The sequence below is a fragment of the Pieris napi genome, chromosome 6, assembly GCF_905475465.1.
Source record: "Pieris napi chromosome 6, ilPieNapi1.2, whole genome shotgun sequence".
Taxonomy (NCBI): Eukaryota; Metazoa; Arthropoda; class Insecta; order Lepidoptera; family Pieridae; genus Pieris; species Pieris napi.
This window is the reverse complement of record NC_062239.1, coordinates 1,823,689-1,846,244: the sequence shown is the minus strand read 5'-3', so window position 1 is coordinate 1,846,244 and position 22,556 is coordinate 1,823,689. Positions and strand designations below refer to the sequence as shown.

General features: G+C 33.0%; 2 protein-coding genes across 11 annotated transcripts in view; one reads left to right on the top strand and one right to left on the bottom strand.

Moving 5' to 3' along the window:
- Positions 1–1,725: 1,725 nt before the first annotated feature.
- LOC125050247 (protein groucho-like) lies at positions 1,726–17,491 on the bottom strand. Of its 10 annotated transcripts, none has more exons than XM_047649963.1 (17): positions 17,054–17,491; positions 16,734–16,831; positions 16,347–16,410; positions 16,226–16,270; positions 15,353–15,490; positions 15,110–15,142; positions 11,955–12,086; positions 10,894–11,019; positions 10,167–10,286; positions 8,456–8,629; positions 7,709–7,845; positions 6,496–6,757; positions 5,662–5,841; positions 4,770–4,848; positions 4,172–4,336; positions 3,180–3,379; positions 1,726–2,341 (listed from the first exon to the last, which is right to left on the bottom strand). In XM_047649963.1, exons 1-17 carry the CDS (start codon positions 17,093–17,095, stop codon positions 2,234–2,236), a joined length of 2,103 nt encoding a protein of 700 aa, XP_047505919.1. In that variant the 5' UTR covers positions 17,096–17,491; the 3' UTR covers positions 1,726–2,233. The 10 variants fall into 10 exon arrangements, with proteins under 10 accessions (XP_047505919.1, XP_047505921.1, XP_047505923.1 ...); XM_047649965.1 differs by having other exon boundaries at positions 10,188–10,286; XM_047649967.1 differs by having other exon boundaries at positions 10,894–10,989.
- Positions 17,492–18,320: 829 nt separating this feature from the next.
- LOC125050172 (protein fem-1 homolog CG6966) overlaps positions 18,321–22,556 on the top strand; it is an 84,325-nt gene continuing 80,089 nt past the window's right edge. Inside the window, exon 1 of the mRNA XM_047649817.1 lies at positions 18,321–18,624. Coding sequence (XP_047505773.1) covers positions 18,556–18,624 — 69 coding nt within the window. The 5' untranslated portion in view covers positions 18,321–18,555. The remainder of the gene's footprint in view (positions 18,625–22,556) is intronic.

Here is a 22,556-nt window from a genome sequence, read left to right as displayed (position 1 = left end):
AAAGATACGACTTGACGATAACGAGACGTTTGATAATGACTGTGATTTACAATGGGCTTTTAATATTGATAAAAATAGGCAAGGAAATTATATTTTTTTCATAGAACAGGCAGGACGCTCATCTGATGTTAAGTTATACCGCCGCACATGAAATGTCCATGTGCAATGCCAAAGGGCTCGGGAGTGAGTTGCCGGCCTTTTTAGTATTACCAAAAAAAGAGCGTACCAATAATATGTATTATACGTATATAAGCGTAGGGTCTGGAAAACAAAATAAAATTTGCAATACATTTTATTTGAGAAATAACATTTTTAATTTTCCAAAAACTTGCCGACGATTACAAGTCGACCTAAAAAATATTCTTTACGCTTATGAACAGATTTAAAGAATACAAAATTAATAAATGTGTAATAAAGCACCAAATGACAAATTAATCCCCAAACGTCAGATAATTGATTATATATATATTATTATTGGGGTATGTATATTATCATCTGATAAAACAACATTAAGTAATTGAATAAATTCCTAGAAGTGATAATAATTAAAATGATAACAGATTTTTTGAGAATTTTTTTAATGATGTAAGCCCTGCCTTGATCGGTTTTAATGTATTATGGATGAATGGAATGATGAAACCAAACTGCTTTAGTATTTCGATTAGAGTCATCTCTCAATCGTGCCAACCAGAAAGAGGACGAGGCTTTAATAGTACGTACAGTGGTGCAAATATAGAATCTAAATCTTTTATTAATGTATGATTTTTCGTTAGACCCTATTGATTACACTACACTTCCACTTATAGAAGTTCTAGCAATTTTTTTGCAGTTTTGCAGGGCCAGAATTTTTTATATTTCTTAGGGAAATATAGCTAAAAGCTATTTTTTAGTATGATAAATTAAAAAAGCTTTATGTAAAATAACATTTTAATGAAAAATTACATTCATAATTTTATGAAAACATTTTAGATCTTTCGAGCATGTATTTAGTCAAATTAGACATAAACATAATTCAGTCTCTGTAATTACACGACCCTAAAGTAGCAACATTTGATTTTAATCACTGGCAACACCATACTAAAATTATTTATAAAGTAACATTCAAATAAATCCAATCTAACTACAATTAATTGAAAAATGCACCGAATGTCGTAAATAATTTTATTTACTAATTCAGTCTGTAAAGTTACATAAAAATAAGTTCAAGAATTTCGATTACACAAAATATATGCAATCTCGTACATAAAAGGTGAAACTAAACTTAAAAATAAATTTATAAAAATATACACAGATAACATACATTTATTAATCAATCTATATTGACAAGTACAATACGCGTTGACAACATGTCAAAATGCGTTGACAAACTGTCAATGTACATTGTTAATGTCAACCCTTTTAATATGATACATTTATTTAAGGGCAAAAATGCCAAAAATATGTCATTCTTTTAAATGATACACTTTGGATTAAAATGAATCTACTTTGTACAAATATCTCAATATTACATGCTTTATGGCCTAGTCACAGGTTTTTATAGACGCTAGATTATTGGACATTGATAATCTATGATTCAAGTAAAATTAAACAATTGTTTGAAAAGGAAAAATGCATTCTAGTCATTCTGCTAATTTATAGTCAATAGTCAAAAATATTGCCATTTAAAACAGTTTGGTACTAAATAAATAACATTACAATGATATTGACGCAGAAAAATCATGTCAAAAAGGTTAAAATTATTTATTTAATTTTCATTAAAATCCCATTGTTGCTAAACGAAAAACATACAATAATTGCGATCCCCACTCCTGTTTTAACGTATACCCAAGTGTACGGATTGCATACAATAACGTACAATACTTTTTAGAATTTACATAGTACTGGTACGTCTGTGTGCAATTCAATTTCTAAATAATATATTTAAAACTTAAAAAAACATTGACTGATATTGTACCATTTACTAAAAACTAATGGACGCTTCAAAGAAATCTAGTCATTTCTACTAAAACCGAAAACTAAATGCTAAAACCCTGCTATACTAAGGTTTTTCATTGGTCATTAAAACGTGTTTTGTCATTTGGCAGTAAACTAATATCCTCCTTTTTTGTGTAGGGTAAGCTTGATAGGCTCTAATTAACCAGAAACCGAAGCCTATCAATTCACACAGGTAACCATAGTCATATAATATATAATTTCGTGAAAAACTTGTGCTTTTTCTTAACTAAACCGAACATCAGTACATAACTTCGTAAACTGTCGCTTTTTTATCTCCAGAGCCCGTCACAATGAACTTATCGTCTGATGAAACGTCACAACTAAGCACTGACGAGGATTCCTTTGACTGAAAATTAAAAATTAAAAAAATTAAAATGATTAGTGCGAGTGCAAGTGATTAGTAATTGACATTGATTAGTGCAAGTAGTGTCCAATTATTGTTTAGTGGCTCTGTTAAGTAAATTCAGTTGCCATAGTTTGGCAGGCACGCTGCGAGTGAGGGGGAAGAGAGGGCGCACGCGACGTCACTACTCGCAGATCACTCGCAAAAAAATAGAACACGCTTCTAATCACGTTACTACACAGCCAACTAATTACCTGCACTCATCACTAATCAAAGTGAATAATAATAACAGGCCTTTACACATAAAAACAAATACATAAGAAAATTTTATTGATGTGAATTGAACGCATGACTTGAGGGTTGAGTGTCGCACGCGCAATCCATTAGGCCATTCTAATAATCATCCTAATTGACGTCAGTAAAAAATTATCAGTTTGACGTTGTGATATGGAATTTGATATTTTATAATATTTAAAGTTCCAAGTATGTGCTGAATCCCGAGTATGTCTGTCCACAAATTTCTTGGAAAGTACAAGTCATACCAAGATTTTGATTTAAATATTGTCTATTCTAAGTCCTGGAACCGTTCAAGTTTTATCAAAATTAATTCTTATTAAGCTAAAACAATTTCAATAGTAACATGTACTTAATAAAAAATATTTTTTTATTATTATTACAATTATTTGTTTGATTGGGAATCGGACCCAAGACCAAATGTGTTCCTAATAAAAATAAACGAATAGCTAAAATTAAAAGTAGTATAAATGGATATTTTTTTACAAAAAGCTTTAGATGTGAATGTGTGTTGAGAACTGTGTTTGTGTGTTTGTGTTCAATATACCTGGAATATACTAGCGCCATACGGCGTCCTCCAGGCGTTGAGTAGATTATCTTTCCCCGTTGACACGAACCATTTGCCACTCGCCGCGAACCTTAGTGAGAGGACACAAGACTCGTGTAACACTAGTTGATATCTATCGGGTTTGCCCGCGTGTAATACTTCCACGTGGGAGTTCTCCATGCCCACGGCCAGCCAGGAACCTGAAATTTTTATTATTTATTATTGTTAAGAAAAACAAAATATTATTTAGCAAAATTAAAAAAAAAATAGGTGACTATTGTATCTATAGAAGTGTCAAGTGACTTGGCGATGGCGAACATGACTAAGACTTCTAATGAAAAAATCAGTGGCGCTACAACCTTTTTAGGTCTGGGCCTCAGATTTCTGTAACTGCTCATGATCATTTGTCAATAAATTACGCAAGTAGATGATCAGCCTCCTGTGCCTGACACACGCCGTCGACTGTTTGGCCTAAGGCAAGCCGGTTTCCTCACGATGTTTTCCTTCACCGTTCGAGCGAATGTTAAATGCGCACATAAAAAGAACGGCGGACCTCGAACCTACGACCTCAGGAATGAAAGCTAAAGCCACTTGGCCAACACTGCTCATCTCATACATATTGAATATTTGTGAAGTGAAAACTTCTTTAGCGGCGTTGTTCGCTTTTTTTGTTATGGGTAAAAAATGTTAAACTCGCGTCAGGACACGTGACCTGATCGAAAATTCGTAAGACCGATGGAGAGTAGACAGCTGGCGCGGCGTATTTAATGTAATATAAATTGTCATGTTTGTGTACAATAGCGCAATAAATAAATATTGTATTCTACCACATAAATGATAGTACTTTTATACTGATAATTAAAGCAATTCGTGCAAAATTATTCCCTAACCATTCCTAAATATCAAAAATGCACAACGTTAACATTCAAGTTTTCACTTCTACCGGCACTCCCGGAGTGCAACCCATCGTTTTTTTTTATTAGTCTTCTTACCTGTAGGACAGTATCCCAACGAGAAGATCTGACTTGAGAAGTCGTGCTGGTGCAATTGCCTTCCCTCCCTCAAGTCCCAGGAACGCACCGTATTGTCTAACCCACCCGTCCATAGTCGGGTTCCGTCCGGACTTATGTCTATACAAGATGCGCCGTCCGTGTGACCTGTACATATACGTAATCGGTATACAAAACACCACCTATTTTAAGCTATTGCATAGATTTTATCGCGGGCTTTGAGCGTGACGACCGAATCAAGAAATTCCGTAACGATAAAAACCTAACACGCGATGACGTAATATAGGTGCGGAAAATACGCGTTAGAGTGAGACAGACTATATAGGCGTTTTAATAAAAATAAATCAATAATTATAACTGCATAAGTTGATAAAAAATGCTATGCAATAGCTTTACCGCGGCAGTCCCCGTTTTTTTTTAATTAAAAAAAAAATTGATGTTGAGCAACATGCCCTACAAGTCAAATGGAAGTCTGGCTTCGAACACACACGACCTAAGTCATAAATTCACCCAAAAAAATCTAAAATTCCCTTTTTATTAACATTATATTTTTCTTATAAATAAAAATAATGTTCAGTACCTTGGAATTGCCTAACTAATGTTTGATTATGAAGATCCCAGACTGCGATATTGCCATCGGAGCAACAGCTGAAGCACACCTGAAATGGTTGTTATAAACATTACTATAATTTTGTATAAATTTTATTTATTATATATATATTTATTTTTTATTTTTATTTTAAAATTTATATCTTATTATATATGTAATTATTATCTTTGGTATTCCAGTGACGCTACAAACTTTTAGGTACCTTACATTACTGTATCCATTTCGCTTTTTATTCTTAATAGGCAAGTAGGTGAACAGCCTCGCTTGACAAATGCCGATTTTTTTAACTAAACGTCGGTTTTATGATGTTTTCACTGTACAAGTGAATGTAAAGGTGTATTAAATGCACACATCGGCAGAATAACCAGCCGGGGTTCGAACACGTTGCACGCTGAAGGCACGAGTGCTATACTGCTCTAAATTACTTAGTATTAAAGATTAAGAAAGAAGAAAGATTAAACCACAATTAATAAACTGATTTTGATTGATTCATTCATATAATATATTAAAAAAAATAACATAGGATTCTAAACGAGAGATAAATAGTATTATTTTACGCCCACATTTTCGCCAATTTATCAATTTGCGACGTGTCGTAGTAAATTTATAAACTAACGGATATCCATTCGTAAGATTCCAAACGGTTAGATTTGGTTAGTGACTTATTCAACCAATCAGAGCGCACATGTCGTTTGGTTATCGCTTACTTATAATGTACTATATAATTTTACATACATTTTAAAGAACTTATTTTACGAAGAAAATTTTACAAGTGATTAACTCTTTTATATCGAAAGTTGGTACAAATTTATTTCAGCATAAAAACATTACCAACAACATAATATTTCCTTTTATTAATTACCTTAGAATCAGGACTTATTGCTAGAGCATAGCAGGCCGGGGCTGAAGAAGTGAGTTCTGCTCTCATTCGAGGTGTAGGAGAAGACAAATCCCAGATGGAGAGATTGGAGGCCTCTCCTCCGACCAGCAATGTCCTGCCATCTGGTAGGAGTTTCACGGATCTGATGTAATTATCTCTTTGCTGGAATGAGATTTTAAATAAAAAGTTAGTAATATTTAATTCATTCTTATTTTTTTATTGATAAGAACTTGCCAACCCAACCACACTGATACATCCCCGTTATCAAAGACGTTGCCCCTACTGGATGCTGTCTCCGACACTATCGACATATTTATATGTTGGCAGAGTGAATTCACAGTAGCGATATTGTGTATATTATGTGTTTAAGAATATAATGTTTACTTTTTTATATTTTTTTCGACATTATCGTATTGGCATAGCCTGTAAGGATAATGTATGTATTTCTATAAAGCTTAGGTTTCCTAGAAAAGAGTTGCCGTTAACTAACGGCCGTCTTTACTTATTTTTAACATAATGCAAAAAAATATCATTTTCGCTTGTTCGAGTCACGTTTCCACTCATTGTATTAATTAAATATGGGCACTGCTACACGCGAAAAACGTTTAACTAATTTTTATCACCGCTATGACGGCCGTCATGCAAATGACAGCACCGCTGTTTGACGTTTTCTGAAAAACCTACTCCGATGTTATTTATTCCGACAACGTATGGGTGACGTCACCCAACGTTACATTACGACCGTTAGATAACGGCACCGCTTTTCTAGGATACCTAAGCTTTACAAATAAATATTTAAATCCAGTTGACGCTCACCAAACAGTCCAACTGCGATAGCGGCTCCAACGTATTAGGCGAACCGGGGCTGGTGATATCCCATAGTTTGACACAACCTTTACCGCCAGTGTACGCATGCCTCGCACCACTGCTTAGAGATAGGGCCACCGCACACACGACTTCGCCGTGGGGTAATGCTGCCACCTGTCTAGCACCACGGGGAATCCCCGGTCCTACGAGGGCGTCCGCGGGAAAAGGCACTGGTTGGAGCGGACCGCCGCATGTGTGGTAGGAGTATGCACTGAAATTTTATTCTAAACAATTAAATAACTTTAAATTTGAGGGTCTCTACGGATCACTATAAGTCGTAACTTATGAGAGGTCAATATATACTTTAAATACTTAATATATAAAATGTACGGGTTAATTTTTTTGTTTCATTGTCTGAACGGCTCAAAAAATACTAGCCCAAATTGAGAAATGATATTGGTAGAGATGTATTTGATGACCGATCCGACTTAGACGAATACTTAAATTTCGCAGTAAATAATGAATATAAAAATGCGAAAGTTTTACTAAAGTATCTTTCAGTAAAACCAACACGACAATGAAATAAAAAAAAATGATTTTGATAATTCTTTTTTTTTGTTGGAAAGTATCATATTCAAAAATGTATTAGATTTTGACAACAAAAGTCATAGTTCGCGCTCAATCTCGTTTCTTTATTAAAATGGCATTTCTGGACGGTGAAAACTCGAATTTATTATTTTGCAATCAGACCCAAATCTGGGTCGGGCGTGAAAAATATCCCTGGGCGGCAGTATCATTTAACATCATACGTAACGGATTTGGGGGGGGGGGTCATTTTATAAAAGGTTACGATCAGGGGCGGGGATTGAATTACGCGTTATTGTTAATATTATTTTCGACTTTCTAGTACTTTACACCAGTTAATGGTAACTTTTAACTATAGTCACTAGGTGGTCAAGAAACGCTTTACTATACTTGGGTACAGAAAAACGTTACGGCGCGTTACGTGGGGAAGGGGGTCAATAATCTCCAAAAATGTCGTGACGTAATACTTGAACGCTCCCTAAACGGCTGGACTGACTTTGATGAAATTGGTATGTTTAAATTCAAGAATGGTTTAGATATTTATTTTTAAGTTTGATTTTTTTGTATTTCTGACAAGACGGGTCCGCTATATCAATAAAAATTTAAGTAAATATATATGTATGTAATATAATCTTACGGTTTGGCAGGTGGCATCCCATTCGTCCTGTGGCCATCGTAGGGTAAGGGCGTTCTATACGCGGCATATGGTGGAAACGCGTACCTTCCCGTTGGGGTTGGAGCGCGTCCTTTAGCACCGGGCGTTCCTGGTTTCTCCTGTATTTTTTAATTATTTTTGATTTCCTTATATACCAATGTTGACGGTATATATCCCAAAATATAGCAAAGGACATATTTAAAAAGTTTAATACAAAATAAGAAGCTATTGATATGTATTAAGTATGACACATACGGCGGCGGACACTCATGCCAAATGGGCTTGCGACTACGTTGCCGGCCTTTTAAAAATTGGTTCGCTCTTTTCTTGAAGTACCAAAGTCGAATCGATTCGGAAGCACTTCAGTGGAAGGATATTTATTAATCTCAAAGCAATTACTGTTTTACCGGGAATAAACCTAGGATCAACCATCTTACTAATCCATTATTCGACATGATTTTTTTTTTATAATTGCAATACCAATATTGTCTTATGTAGTTTGTGTTACTATATGTAGGAGATAATCAACACGATGACATTTATATTATTAGAGTGGCAACACTTATGCAGTATCATAGACATCTTATAGATTATAAATTGTCAAAGTCAATCTGTCAGTAGTAGCGTTGCGATAGTCGTGTTAATAGCTCTCTTACCGGCGCCTGCGCATTTCGTTTAAAAACAACATGACGAACAATAGTGTTTAATAACAATCTCTCTCTAACTTACATCTTTAGAACTCTTAGGTGTAGATCTGCTAGAAGAAGACCCCGATCTCGAAGGTGGTCGAGGACCATTTTCCGTTCTCTCCCCATCCTGAGGTCTTACACTTGGTGACCCCCTTTCTTCCTCATTAGCTACATCTACAACTAAGTCCTGATCGCTTTTCTCAGCATCACTATCCTGAAATGTTTGATAAAATATTGTTGTCTCTTTCCATTACAGTTTAACATTATTTGACAGAAAGAGACAAATGACAAATGCATTACTAACTTGAAAGTATGTATTTCTTTAACCAATTAAGGATCACCTTAGCACAAGGTAATGCTGATGTAGTCTGTGCGGAAAGAGAACTGTCGTAGCACTTAAGGTAGCAGTGCTAAATTACTTTTTTGTTGACAACCCTATTAGGTCATTATAGTTCGACAGAACGATACTTAGAAAAAATAAAAGAATAATCATTATGACACAAACTCAAAATAACTTTACCCATAAAGGTAACCAATGAACGTCAACAGAAAAGATGTTAAATTGATTCTGAATATTCAAATACTACCAGTTCGCAAGGGCGTAGAGTGGGCAAGAAACTCTCCGCCACTCTTTTTCATCGCCAAGATTTGAGGCATACAAATTGTTGTAAGGCAGAGCAGCCATAAATATTTGAACTGGAGAAAATAAATACCAAGGATTAGGATCATTTAAATAATTTTCAAATTTAAAAAAACCCCTTATTGATCAATTTACGTTTAACGAGAGTTTTGAATTTATTCAGTAATAATTATCTAATTTCGCTTGGGAGTTTGTTGAAAAAACGAATACAATTTCCATTTAAGGAGTGTATTATCTTCTGCTGATTGGTTGTACGTTTAAAATTGTTCTGCTTCGAGTGTTATCGTTTATAAATCATTTATATTTTTTGTACATACAACAAGGCTTCAAGAATATATTGACCAGATAGTGTCATAATATTTAATTCCTTAAACTTATTCCGACTAAATGAAATGACGCGTAGCAAATAAGAATTATATTAGTTCGCGTAACCGTCACGCTGATTCTCTTTCCGCACATAATCTATTATTATAAGAATGTCTCCTTGTTACTAGTAAGTATGTAAGAATTAAATCAGAACCTTGTTTTTTAAAGCTTACAGTCCTAGTCCGATTAGTCGATTCACTAAAACATCTATATCCGATGCAAATTCGTTAAAAGGTAGCATTGGTAAGTGAGCTAAGTAAGCTTTTGAGGTTCGTATTAAAATCTATAGGCTTTTTTATGTGTATTTGATCTCCACAACTAATTAAGCTAAACTATACTAATTCTAAATGCCTAAACCATCGTTTCTCAACAATTTTTATGTCGCAACCCACGAAAAAGCCAAAAAGTTAACAGTCTTGCGAACCCGTCACTGTAAAATTATAATTTAGTTTTATATTTTTATACTACACTATAATTAACTAATCTTTTATACCTATATGTAGTTTGTATATATTATTTTTCAACAGACTGCGACTCCCTTTTAAAACAAACTCGACCCTCCTAGGGTTGCGATCTCCCGCTTGAGAAACGATGGCCTGAACTATTTCTAGGAGATCGCCTAGTGAGGCTTCGACAACCTTTAGATTAATAACCGTGTCTATAGCTTTCTAGTGTAATATTCATTGCGTAAAATTTGTCTCGTATTTTAAATTTATTACCCTAAATAAAAGAAATACAAACATACACTAGACACAGAGACAGGTACCTTGTCTTCTTTGCGTCGTTTGGCGTCGAGTGGTTCCGGCTCAGCTGGTGACCGCGGCCGATATTTATGTTCGCGTTCGTGAGGTGATACGGAATGACGCTGGGAATTAGCAATTAAATCGAGTTAGGAATCCATCAAATCATCATTTATTCATATAGGAAACGCAGCTTATAAAGGGTACATCAATAAAAATGTTTAAAAATTCAATGCTTCTATATTGTTAGTTGTCAAATCAAGGCCAATACTTTAAATCCGCAATTTATAAATGTTTGTAAGGAGTAAAATGTATAACTATATACATATAAATGCGACTGTTTTTGTCGGCGGTTTGAGTAGTGTTGGCCAAGTGGCTTCAGCATGCGACTCTCATCCCTGAGGTCGTAGTTTCGATTTCCGGCTGTGCACCAATGGACTTTCTTTCTATGTCCGCATTTAACAGTGGCTCGAACGGTAAAGGAAAACATCGTGAGAAAACCGACATGTCTTAGACCCAAAAAGTCGATGGCGTGTGTCAGGCACAGAAGGCTGATTACCTACTTGCCTAATGCCTGAGGCCTAGACCTAAAAGGTTGTAGCGCCACTGATGATGTCGGCGGGCACAAAGAGTTAATCGTCTGCGATGAAAATTGCTTTGAGTGATTTTTGTATAAAATATATAAATATATTTATTAGGGCGTATATTCCTATTATAAAATTTAAATATTACCTGTTGAGCCATAGCTCTTGAAGCAAGCCGGTCGTCATCCCTAGGTGGGGGTTGTCCCGGTAATAAAGGGGGAGGAGCTGGACCTGATAATGGAGGCTTTATGTCCGAAGGCGGTGGTAGCTCCACCTATAAATTATTCCTATATTGGCTTTCTCAGTAAAACGATGTTATTTTTTTTTTTCGACAATTCACACCAATTGACCTAGTCCCATGCTAAGCTGGTGAAGCTTGTGTTATGGGTACTAGGCAACGGATATACATACATATTATAGATAGATATACATATAAATACATATGTAAACACCCAAGACCTAAGAACAACACCAAATGCTCATCACATCGATGTTCGCCTCAGCCGGGGATCGAACCCGGGACCCATGGATTCGCAGTCAGGGGTACTAACCACTAGACCAATGAGTCGTCGTATTGATCATATTAGATACTGTTTTATTGAGTACTCGCTGTATTTAAATTCATACATTCTGTAAAGTGTAAGTTGTTCAGAGATTTTTTTAAACCTGTAACTTTTTCCGTCTTCTATTCTCGGTGGAATTACTTGATAAATGTCAATCATTTTAGTTGTTTATTTATTTATTAATAATCCACATCTTGTTTTTTAAATATAATATATACAATTTTTAAATTAAAAATATAGCCAATCTGTTTACACCATGTATATGAAGAACGTTATGTACTAACAATGACGATTTACTACTAACTTATTGGTTAAGGTGTGTGTGGGAATGTGTAATCTATGTAAGTATGTGTGTTGTAATGTGATCATAAAATCCATTCGATTTTCTTATCTCCTTCGAAAGACACGTGTGGAGATAATATGGATGAAGTCGAGGCTCGCGTAATATATAATAATATAGATAATTAATTATATAGATTTAGATTGTATCAAGATTTGGGATTGGGAACGACGTATGACCAGTTCTATTATCGGGTAACATTTAAGTTTCATATCAACAATAATTAAATCTCAATATCTGTGTATATAACAAAGTATTACATCACTTAACACGTGTTAGCAGGCGTCTAAGTTTTTTTTGGATTACCTTATGCGCGGGCGGCGGTAAATGTGGCGCTGTTGGTGGACCAGCACCGGGAAATAGAAGGCCCCCAGCGCCTAACAACGCACCGGCGCCCCCAACACCATGTGGTAGTGACGCTGAGGCGTGGATCTGTTGCTGCAACCAACGCTACTATCAAACACTGATACCGACCAACTTAAAGTAAGATAGAGATTCAGAAACGAGACTTCCGTATGACGAAATCCAATATTTCAGGACTTATCGCCCATTCGTTTCTGAATCTTGATGAGTCAACAATTATTCACTTCACAAGATCTTTGATATTTCTTCACTCACAGTGTAAACCAAGTCTAGGGAGCGTTCAAGTATTACGTAACGCAATTTAGGGGGAGGGGGGAGTACAGAAAAACGTTATGGTGCGTTACATGGGGGGGAGGGAGCTCCTAAAATCTTTAAAAATTGCGTAATACTTGAATGCTACCCTAAACTCTAACGGTGTGTGCCCCCTACATTGTACCATGAACGTGCAATAACACGAAAATGAGAACAGTCTGTAGTTAATAATAAGAATATTAAAGCATTGTGTAACGGATTTGGTGACCGTAGTATATGCGTATAATGCGCGGATGATACCCGTGTCATTATTGCATAGAGATTTGTGCAGAAATTATTTTTTTATTCTCAACGCTACTCGCTTGATACGCTACAAATGGTAGGTATCTAAACGAGCATAATTGTGAACTCAGCATGAGTACACAATTATGCTCGTTCATAGCACGGTCATGGTACACGGGGTAGAGGGCGGACTTCTTTACGACTGACTTGTTATTCAATGTTTAACTAGCTAGCATGAATTGTTTAAGAACTTTTGAATGTATGTTCGTGATAGATCTTCTAGCGAGATTCTCCCACACGACGTAAATTACGTGCCGGGGACTATACTAATTAGTGTAGTTCTGTATGAGAAATTTATAAAAATATTCCTGTTTGTATCCCAAAAGAGCAAACTCCTTTGTCTCTTTTACACATAAGAGAGAAAGAGACAACAGACACAGGCAGTTATTCGCCAGTGAATATACTGGAACTTATTTCGTCCTAGATTAAACGTAAACATAGATTATTTCTACAACTACTTGTTGATAGCAACAAAACATCTAAATCTATATAAAGCCATTCAAGTGCTCTGTGCTAAACTGCGTGAAGTGAATGGTGCTCGTGTTAAATGGAATGTGAAGTAAGAAAACAGTTTTATGAGTGTGTCGATATCAAATAGAAATGGTTATATTAATGACCGAGATATTGATTTAATACCGCCATTAAAACGCAATCGCAATGAATAAGTTAGTTTGCACGGTGTTGCTAGTTAATCGATATAGTACTTCTTTACTTAGCAAAATTTAAAATCATTTATTCATATAGGTAACACAATGTACACTTATGAACGTTAAAAATAAATATATGAAATGCTTCTAATTTTACATTTACTGCCAGTTCTCAAATCAACGGCGTAGAACGGAAGAGAAGAAGTGGCAATAAACTGTCCGCCACTCTTTTTAATCGCCAAGTTCTTTGTTTTACACAACGTTTGTAAGGCGCTGCAACCATTACACCATGTTCCACATTACACCTTATGAAATTCATAATCTATATATATAAAAATGAAACCCGTTTTCCGTTGTCACGACATCACATGAAAACGGCTCGACCAATTTGTCTGATTTTTTTTTGTTGTGTTTGTAATTTTCAGGAGAAGGTTCTTATAAAATAAAAAAATTACAAAATTGCGCGGAAAATTAGAAAATTCAAGAATACTTAACCACCATACAATTCGAACTTTTTGGTGTAACCTTATGGCGTTTGACATAACACAACATTGACAGAATGCGTGCTGCAAATATCGTCAGAGGATGTAAGAAAAATGAATATCGTTCAAATTAAATGCTTCGATTGGAGTTATTATATTGATAATATAATAATATGCGAGCCAGTAAAACAAACAAAGAATGTTGTATGACATAAAGCATTAGAATAATAAACAATTTGTTTCTGAAATATTTTTTAATTCATTATACCAATTTGAAATCAATATTCATAGTTAAGACAGGACAACGTCTGTCGGGTCCGCTAGTAATAAAATAAATTAAAAACAAAGATTTGTCCTCTATCAGCAGGAGGCATGGTGAAATAGGAGCACGCACTTACATTCTCGTCGGAACAACACGCAAAGCTAAAATCGTTAGCTTACGATAATGCTTAATGTATGTACAACTGATATGTTATTGACAAGATTTTAATCATCAATTAGGTGGCAAGTATTTTTATCAGCATTGGTAGCAAAAAAATCCAACCTGCACCATACACATCAATTGAAAAGATTAATATGTACTGATTTACGGAAAAATAAGTGCCATTTAACGCTGATTAACATGATAATAAAAAAATAAAATCAAGATAATGTACGCATATGTGATTTAAATACTTATCACTAGGAAATACAAAGCTTCGAGTCATTCTGAACTAACGGAAGTCTGTAAAAGTAACATTTAATAGTGACTCAAAATTAAATATTAGTTTTTCACTAGATAAAAAATCGACTTCTCAATTTCACTACAATTACATTTATACAAAATCTAGTATGTTTGAACATTTGTTCTTGCGGCAAGCGGTATCAACATACCATAACATTCACTCAAATTCGTGTTTGTATTTTATATGAATCTAGGAGACTTAAAAATATCTACTATTGCGATAAACCGCCTGGGGTTTAGTCCAGAAGGATAGAACACACACTATATACGAACTAGAGAGAACTAGTCGTAATATTTTTTCTAAAACTCATAACAATAGATCCGGTACAAATAAGTATTTTTAATTCATTTAAAGGCGAAAATGATTTTACTTATTTTTTACTGAGTAATATAATTATATTCTGGCACTTATTAAGAAATAAGTTTCAATGCGTTATCTTTGCCTCAAAGGGCCTATTAATATAAAAAGCTAGACTATAGGTAAGATTCTGAATTGAGACTTTGACTTCCTGCAAAATCCAATACAACCATTTACCCTACGACTTGTACAACTGTTCCATAAAAAATAAATAATGAGTTTTGTATGAAAAGGCAGTTCATTGCAAAAAAGGGTTAATCACAAACGAAAACCAAGCATTTTAACTAACTTACAAGCAGTTGCTGCAATCCCTGCTGTTGTTGTTGCTGCGGACAACATTTAAGAAAAATCTTTATTAATTTTTACAATTTCTCCACTAACATATCGTACGATTTCTACGAAAACTCATCAAGAATATTGGTATTACTTTCCGTCAATAATATCTTTGGAAGTATTATACCAAATACCCAATAAAGAGTCTTTAGGTTTAGTAATTATTTTGTTTGTATTCTCAAGGATACGAACAAAAAACTTACCCCTATAATAGCATTAAGTTCAGACATAGTGACCTGCTTAGCTCTCTCAACGGCGGAGGCAACTTGCTGCTGGTGTTCTTGTGCGAGAAACGGCAGTACCTGTCCTATTATTGCGCTCAACCTCTTTGCTATCTCTGTCTGAAAATACGAAATGACTTAAAACAACACTAACTTTGTGTAGAATGGAAATATGAATACACAATTGTCACCATCAAAAGCGTGCATGAGCTTTATTCTAAACAATACAAATATTTAAACAAAACAACGTAATACTTTTAATATATTTTTTATGAGGTATCAAGATGATTAATTAAGTACTGCTGCAACCTTAAAATTAATGACAATGCGCACTCCATTCAAGAGCTCTAACATTTGGATGTTGATGTACTAAATGTACAATTGGTAATACAAATAATTATTTTCTTTGTATGAAAACTAACCATTCTAATTACTCACTTACAAATCATACTTTTTTATAAGACAATGTATATGTGAACAAAGTAACAATAGCATGCAATCAAGTACAAATGTTATAATCGTCTAGAGCCATTAAACAAGTTCCTTGCTAATTATCAAGAAACTATTTGAATATAATTCTTCTTGGTGTACACACAAATATAAATACTATATGTTATATTAAATAATAAGATTGTATTTATCTGTTCTAAATTTTAAATGTATCAGAATTATACATATATTGTTTGAATGACTTAGATATGGTATTGCCAGTTTAAAAGACATCTGTCAAAAATAGTAATAATTGTTGTATAAAAATTATAACACAAAGCTCTCATTTCATATACTATTCAGCCACAATTTGATTATATTTCTTAGTTAGTATGATAATTTAGATAAAGGGAATAATGTACATACTTGCTTGTGCATTTCAACATTAAGGCCGTAGGACATCTCATAATACTGAAAAGGAAGAGAAACATTTAATAATAAGAAATATTCAAAAAATTATTAAACAATTTATAAGTTAGATACACACCATTACATAATGCCTTTGCATCTCAGTTTTTTCACTAGCTAGTTTTTCACATTCTAATTTTAACCTGTAAATATAAAAAGATAATAAACTTTTTCTGATTAACATAATATTACATAATTGTTAGTTTTTCACTCTGAACATGATCAACAGTGGTGGACACAACACCAATAATCTTAAGTAAATACAAGCTTTGCTTTTTTTGTTTTGTTTTGCTATGCTACAAATTAAAAAAAAACAACATTGGGCCATTGCTCTTTTAAAAATTACCTACCTATGTCTTTTTTTAATTGTTACATCAGCTAACAAAAATTCTCACCACAATATTTAAAAACCATTGTTTTTACCATTAGATTAATGTAACAGGTAAATGGGTAGCACATTACTCACGTATGATATTGTGCTTGTAAAAAATTAAATTCCTCTTTTATTCTTTCTAAAGTATCTGCTATTGTAAACTTTAATTGTCCGGCTGATGGCTGTGGGCCCTGCAATTAAACAACAACATAATAGGAAACAGTAAAACATGTACATAAGCATATATTTATATATATGAGTTCAAATATGATATTCTAACATTAATTAAAGTTTCCACTGGTTGATTAATAAGTACCTAAGTAAATTAAGTAGGATATTCCTAATGATTTTCGAAACAAATTTTGAAAAGCACTGAATCTGAACTAGTAATGTATATAATTAAAAATACAAACCCGAACAGCAGCGGCCTGATGCCGCGCAGGTGTTGGATACATGTTAATATCAAAAACACGCAATTAATATACACATATAATTTAATGTCTTAACTCGTAACACACTGTGCAAACTGTGGGATCAGCGTCATTTCCCTTAACCTATGCTATAACACATTAAACAGTTTTCCGTAAGAACACACTAAGCACAATGATATGCACAAACTTTTAATAAAAACTTTCACAATAAAAATCATTATCTCAACATTTGTGAATTACCAAATCTCGGCTAAGCACTTGCTTTATAATATTACACACAATTTAATCGATAAAATTGCGTGAATTCATATTACCGGGGCTAATATTTAACAAGAATATTTGGAAAATAGCTGATAAATTACTCCTCCATAAATCCACGCCGCAATTTTTTAACTGTCACTCATGCATCATTCACAAACGTTTACGAATCATATTTAAAGGCATTGTGTCATATGTCAATGTGTTACGCTCGCTTGCATATGTCAATGTCTTATTATTATCTTGGGATGTCAAACAATAACAGATTATTCTAAATCTCTTCTTACATTTCTTACAATAATTATTAGATTCTTGAATTTAGTTGTTTTGATTTTTTTAGAGCAATAATAACAATTATGAACAATCCTGAAAAACGTAAAGTATATATATAATAATGACAAACTTGGGTAAATAAAGTAAATTCACAGTGTCGTTAGAGAGTGCTTGGTCCAACACAAAAAACTTATGATATTTATTAACATATTACTTAAACAATTTTATTTTTATTGAATTATTCCGAATAATATAACAAGTTTTAAAACTACCTGTAAAATGACTGCAATGATGATTAAAATTACTTCAATGAAAAACGAATAATTGTTAAAGAGAAATTATAAATGTATATGTACACTTATGTGCTCCAGATTTTTATAAGCCTATAAAATATATTAAAATAATATGACGATCAATATACAATGTTTACTAACTATAAAACAAACTCAACTTTTAATATATTCGTACTAAACAAATGACATATAAAATATAAGTTTTTTACATAAGTTTTTTGTGTTGGACATTTCAACTTTAATTTTATTTTATTAGATAATACATATTAATAATAATAATTTAGTAGAGAAATAACTATATTAAATTTAGTACTCATTCTTCTTTTCTACTATTTCTATGCTTTAATTAGTTAGTTTACAAATTCATGTAAAATGCTGGCAACACTTGTAATAACGTTTATTATAGCATTTGTTATTTAGTTTAGCAATAAGCAAATCATTTTGAATTTTGTTGGCAGATTGCAGACGTCGCGTAGCTGCCACTGCTCGATAGTGAAATTAGTGCAGTGGTTCGTATTGGCGGAGTGTTTGAGATTTTTATTCTGGTTCGTTTGTTTATCACGTTATACGTAGTATGTTCCAATGATTATATTTAGAAGAAAGTGCTGTTCCTAAAGTGATATTACGTTGGATGAGTTTTACGTTGCAAAGAGAACCATCATGGATTTCAAATCAGCCGTTTTGAACACATATAATGCTGCGCGAGACGGAAATCTAACACGTTTAAAAGTAAGTATTTATTAATATATCTTATAATCATATCATAAAATGTAAAGTATATGATCTTGGAGATGTATATGCGAACATTCCAATAATAACTCGCTAGTAAAATTTACCAATCCCTACATAATATGTAAACAAGTGTATGTCAGATGTTTAAATATACAAGCAATACTTATTAAATTAGAATCTTGAAATGAAAATAAATTAAATCTGTATGATGTACCTGCATGCACTTTTACATATTCATAAATATGTTATAAGCTGAATGCAGCCTACCACATGTTAGGATCAATTTATTACTTTTGTAATTTGTTCCTTGAAAGTTATTTAATAAAAACAAGCACAATGTTGTAGGTATGATGACTGCAGCTAACTGCTTAGTATATATTCAATAAATATTATGATTAAAATTATTTTCAGTAAAATTAGTAATAGTCAGATTATGAAAATGTTTACATCATGATTGAAAGGGTGGTAATGTTTAAACTATAAGTTGCACCTATAAGTGTGCCAAGTGTAAACTGTAAGTTTTTTTAAACTAGGTTAAGTGCATTGACACACAATCAACTACCAGAACTTCCTTTTGAACTCTACTCTTGTTTGAAAATTAGGTCATCTATTGGACAAAAAATTTCTTCTATGTTAACACAATCTAACAATATTTATGGTATATTTACAGTTAAAGTACAATACAAACCTTTTTATCTGATATAAACTCGAATTTCTATCATTGTTTATGTAACTAATCCATGATTTGCAACAGTCTTTTGGTGAACATAACTGCTCTAAAAAGTATTTATATTGCGTAAATCATGCTATAAATTTGTGTTTATATCTGTTAAAGAAAGTTTATTTTAATAACTGTTCATTAAAAAATAGCTAGATCACCTTCATATTACTAAAGAAAAATTTATTGTGTATGCCAGCCATGATTGCACCATAATTATTTCTTCTTTTTTTATCAATTTTATACAAATCTTTGTTACATACAAGAAAGAACACTCTGTTCTTGAAATGCAATATGGCAGTCAACACTTTGAACTTAAAATAGTATGTACAGTCATTGCAGATGTGCTACCATTTTAGTATCATAAGTGTACAATAATAACATTCACATTATACAACATCTATTTTGTGCAGGAAAGAAAGAAATTTGATGCATTTTATCCCTATAAATATAGATGTTATTATCAAATAAAAAGTTGTAAAATTCTTAATAATATTTACTAATTCTAAGGTAAAATAAATTGTTATCATTATAACTAATAATGTTTTTAAGTAATGCCATAGAATTAATTTCATGTATATGCTATATAATATGAATTAATTTAACATAAAACCAAATGAGAAAACTTATTCAAACATTCTAACTACCCGCATCCATTTACTAATAATAAATCTAGCCTCTCTTGTGAACTTCAATAGAGTATAATTAATTCCACCTTCAAAGAGACCTATATTAGTTACTATCTCATAAATGTATATACAATAACACTGTTATACACAATAAACTGAGTATCTTATTAAGTAAGTTAATAAGCAATTTCAGTTTAACTGAATTTACTTAATAAAATCTGAATTAACTATACAATGACCAATATTGGTGGGTACTCTTAGAAGTACTTGATTTATTGATTTGGACAGTAAATATTAGACAGCCAGATATAGCCAGCCAGACAGATATTTTAAATAAGACACAATGCTTGATACCCTCGGTGAAACAATATTTATTCTAGATAGCAGGTACCAGAATTATCTATTTGCCATTAAAATAATAATGAAACACAGATTATATGTCTACACGAGTTAAGGGAGTTCACTAATATTTATAAATATATGTATGTAGTTTGAATGTGGCTAAGCTACTTTAAATATAATTATGCAATGCCCAATGTTGTAACTGTACAAGCACATTTCGGCAACGCGATTACGATATCTGGGACGAAGGCGAATTTAGCAACCTAATTTTTTATCGATAAGCTAAGATCACATGTATCAATACCGAAACATATAAATACTGATTGTATACTTACATTGTCAGAACTAATTTAGTTTTCTTTCGATTTAACTTTATTAAATCAAAGATGACAATTACCTTAGAGTATTGACATTTTCAGTTTAAGTTGTCTTATCTTTTATCAAATCGTCTGCTCTTGGTATCTTATTTAATTTTTTGTTGTTAGTTATCATGTAAAAGATACCTGATTGTAATGTACACGATATTATTAATAATGTTGGCTTGGTTTACATTATTCAATGAGCAATGAACGAAAATGTTAAAATATTCTATCAGTACTAAAAACAAGTAATTTCACGATCGCAAGAACCGATCTAACAGGTTCCCATGGCAACTATGATAATTTAATGTAATGTCTTTCCAGTATACTTATGCCGACACCCATTTTTGGGTTTACTTTGTACAGGCGACTCGCGTTCCACAATGCTAGTGTTTTTTTGCGATCAGTATTGAGAAGCGATACTAAATCTTCTTTGATAATATTATTTGATTTGTGTACACAATATTAAATATATAAATTATGCGGCGTGTGTATTGATAAAAAGATAAAATAAAATTTAATATTTAAATGAGGAATCAAAGTGCCTTTTAAGGAAAAGTTGTATCTGATACATGTATTAAATTACTAAAACAATATAAATAAATACAATATAAACGGAAAAGTTTCGGAGTAAAGATAGATATATTTCTTATTCTTTCACCCAACATCTTGTTAGAATGTAACATCAAAGCCTTATTTTTTTATATATTACTTATTTTTTACCGAATAATAACGGTTATATATAATATTTATACATATTTAAAACTTTACTGCATATATACAATATATACATGTACATATGTCGGCTATGAAATGCGCTTGCTGTAGAAATTATACGAGTGTTAGTAACAACGATTAGTTTAGAAGCAGTTAGCCGATTGCGACTTATTTCCTATAAAACCTAAAACGTCACTCAAGTTAGTTGTTCCTTAGTTAGCTAATAAATTACTACTTATTAATGTTGATATTTTACGCACACGGAAGTCACGCTTATTATTATGCCATTTATATACCTATGTAATAGACGAATAGAATAGACGCCATAAATTTTGTTTTTGTTATTTATTTTTGTTTGAAGAAATAAGGAAAAGACGTTTCTCAATAGGATTAAATGAATTTAAATAAATTGCAGAACTGTAATTACTGCTAATTTCGGATTCCAGTATTAAACCATACTTAGTGATAAACCAAAGGTACAGAGGTGAGTAAGGAATAAGTTTCTGTTTGCATTTACTAGCAGACTTTGTCACCTGCTTCTAGATGTAGGTTCCAAAGTCTTGGTCTATTAGGCGACTGCAAATTTATTTAAATTTGTTCTCTGTCTTGGCTATGGCTGCACAGTGCCGGCCGAGAGGTTAGACAGTTCATGGAGGCACCGTTGAATTTCTAAGCTATGTATCAATACGTCCTAGGTCTAGAGTGGGAATTAAGTGGTCTGGCATTCCTTTGCCCCGGTACGATGCGACCCCGGGAGTCTCCAGCAGTATGGATGCACCCGAGGAATATTTTAGTGGGTATTGCTCACCCGGTTATCTGAGTAGTAGAGAGGATGACTGGTTTGAGTTGAGTCATACATATTCCCGAAGCCTTTGTACTTTGGTTGCGTTATAGCATTTCCTTCTTGGTTATAAAAAAAAGGTTCGGATAAGTAACACTTGTTATAAATTTCGTGCTCGTGAAAATACTACTCCCTCTAATAAAAAGGTTGTTCCGTGACCTATAAAAATCGTAAAATGGTTTCAAAGGTGTGTTAAATAAAATGTATTTGTGCTATTATATACAACGACAAAACAATAAGCCAATTGAGTTTGTGAAAAATCGCTTTGTTTTGCTCTTGACTTTTTGCCAATTTGCGGAGAATAGTGTGTTGAATAGACTTTT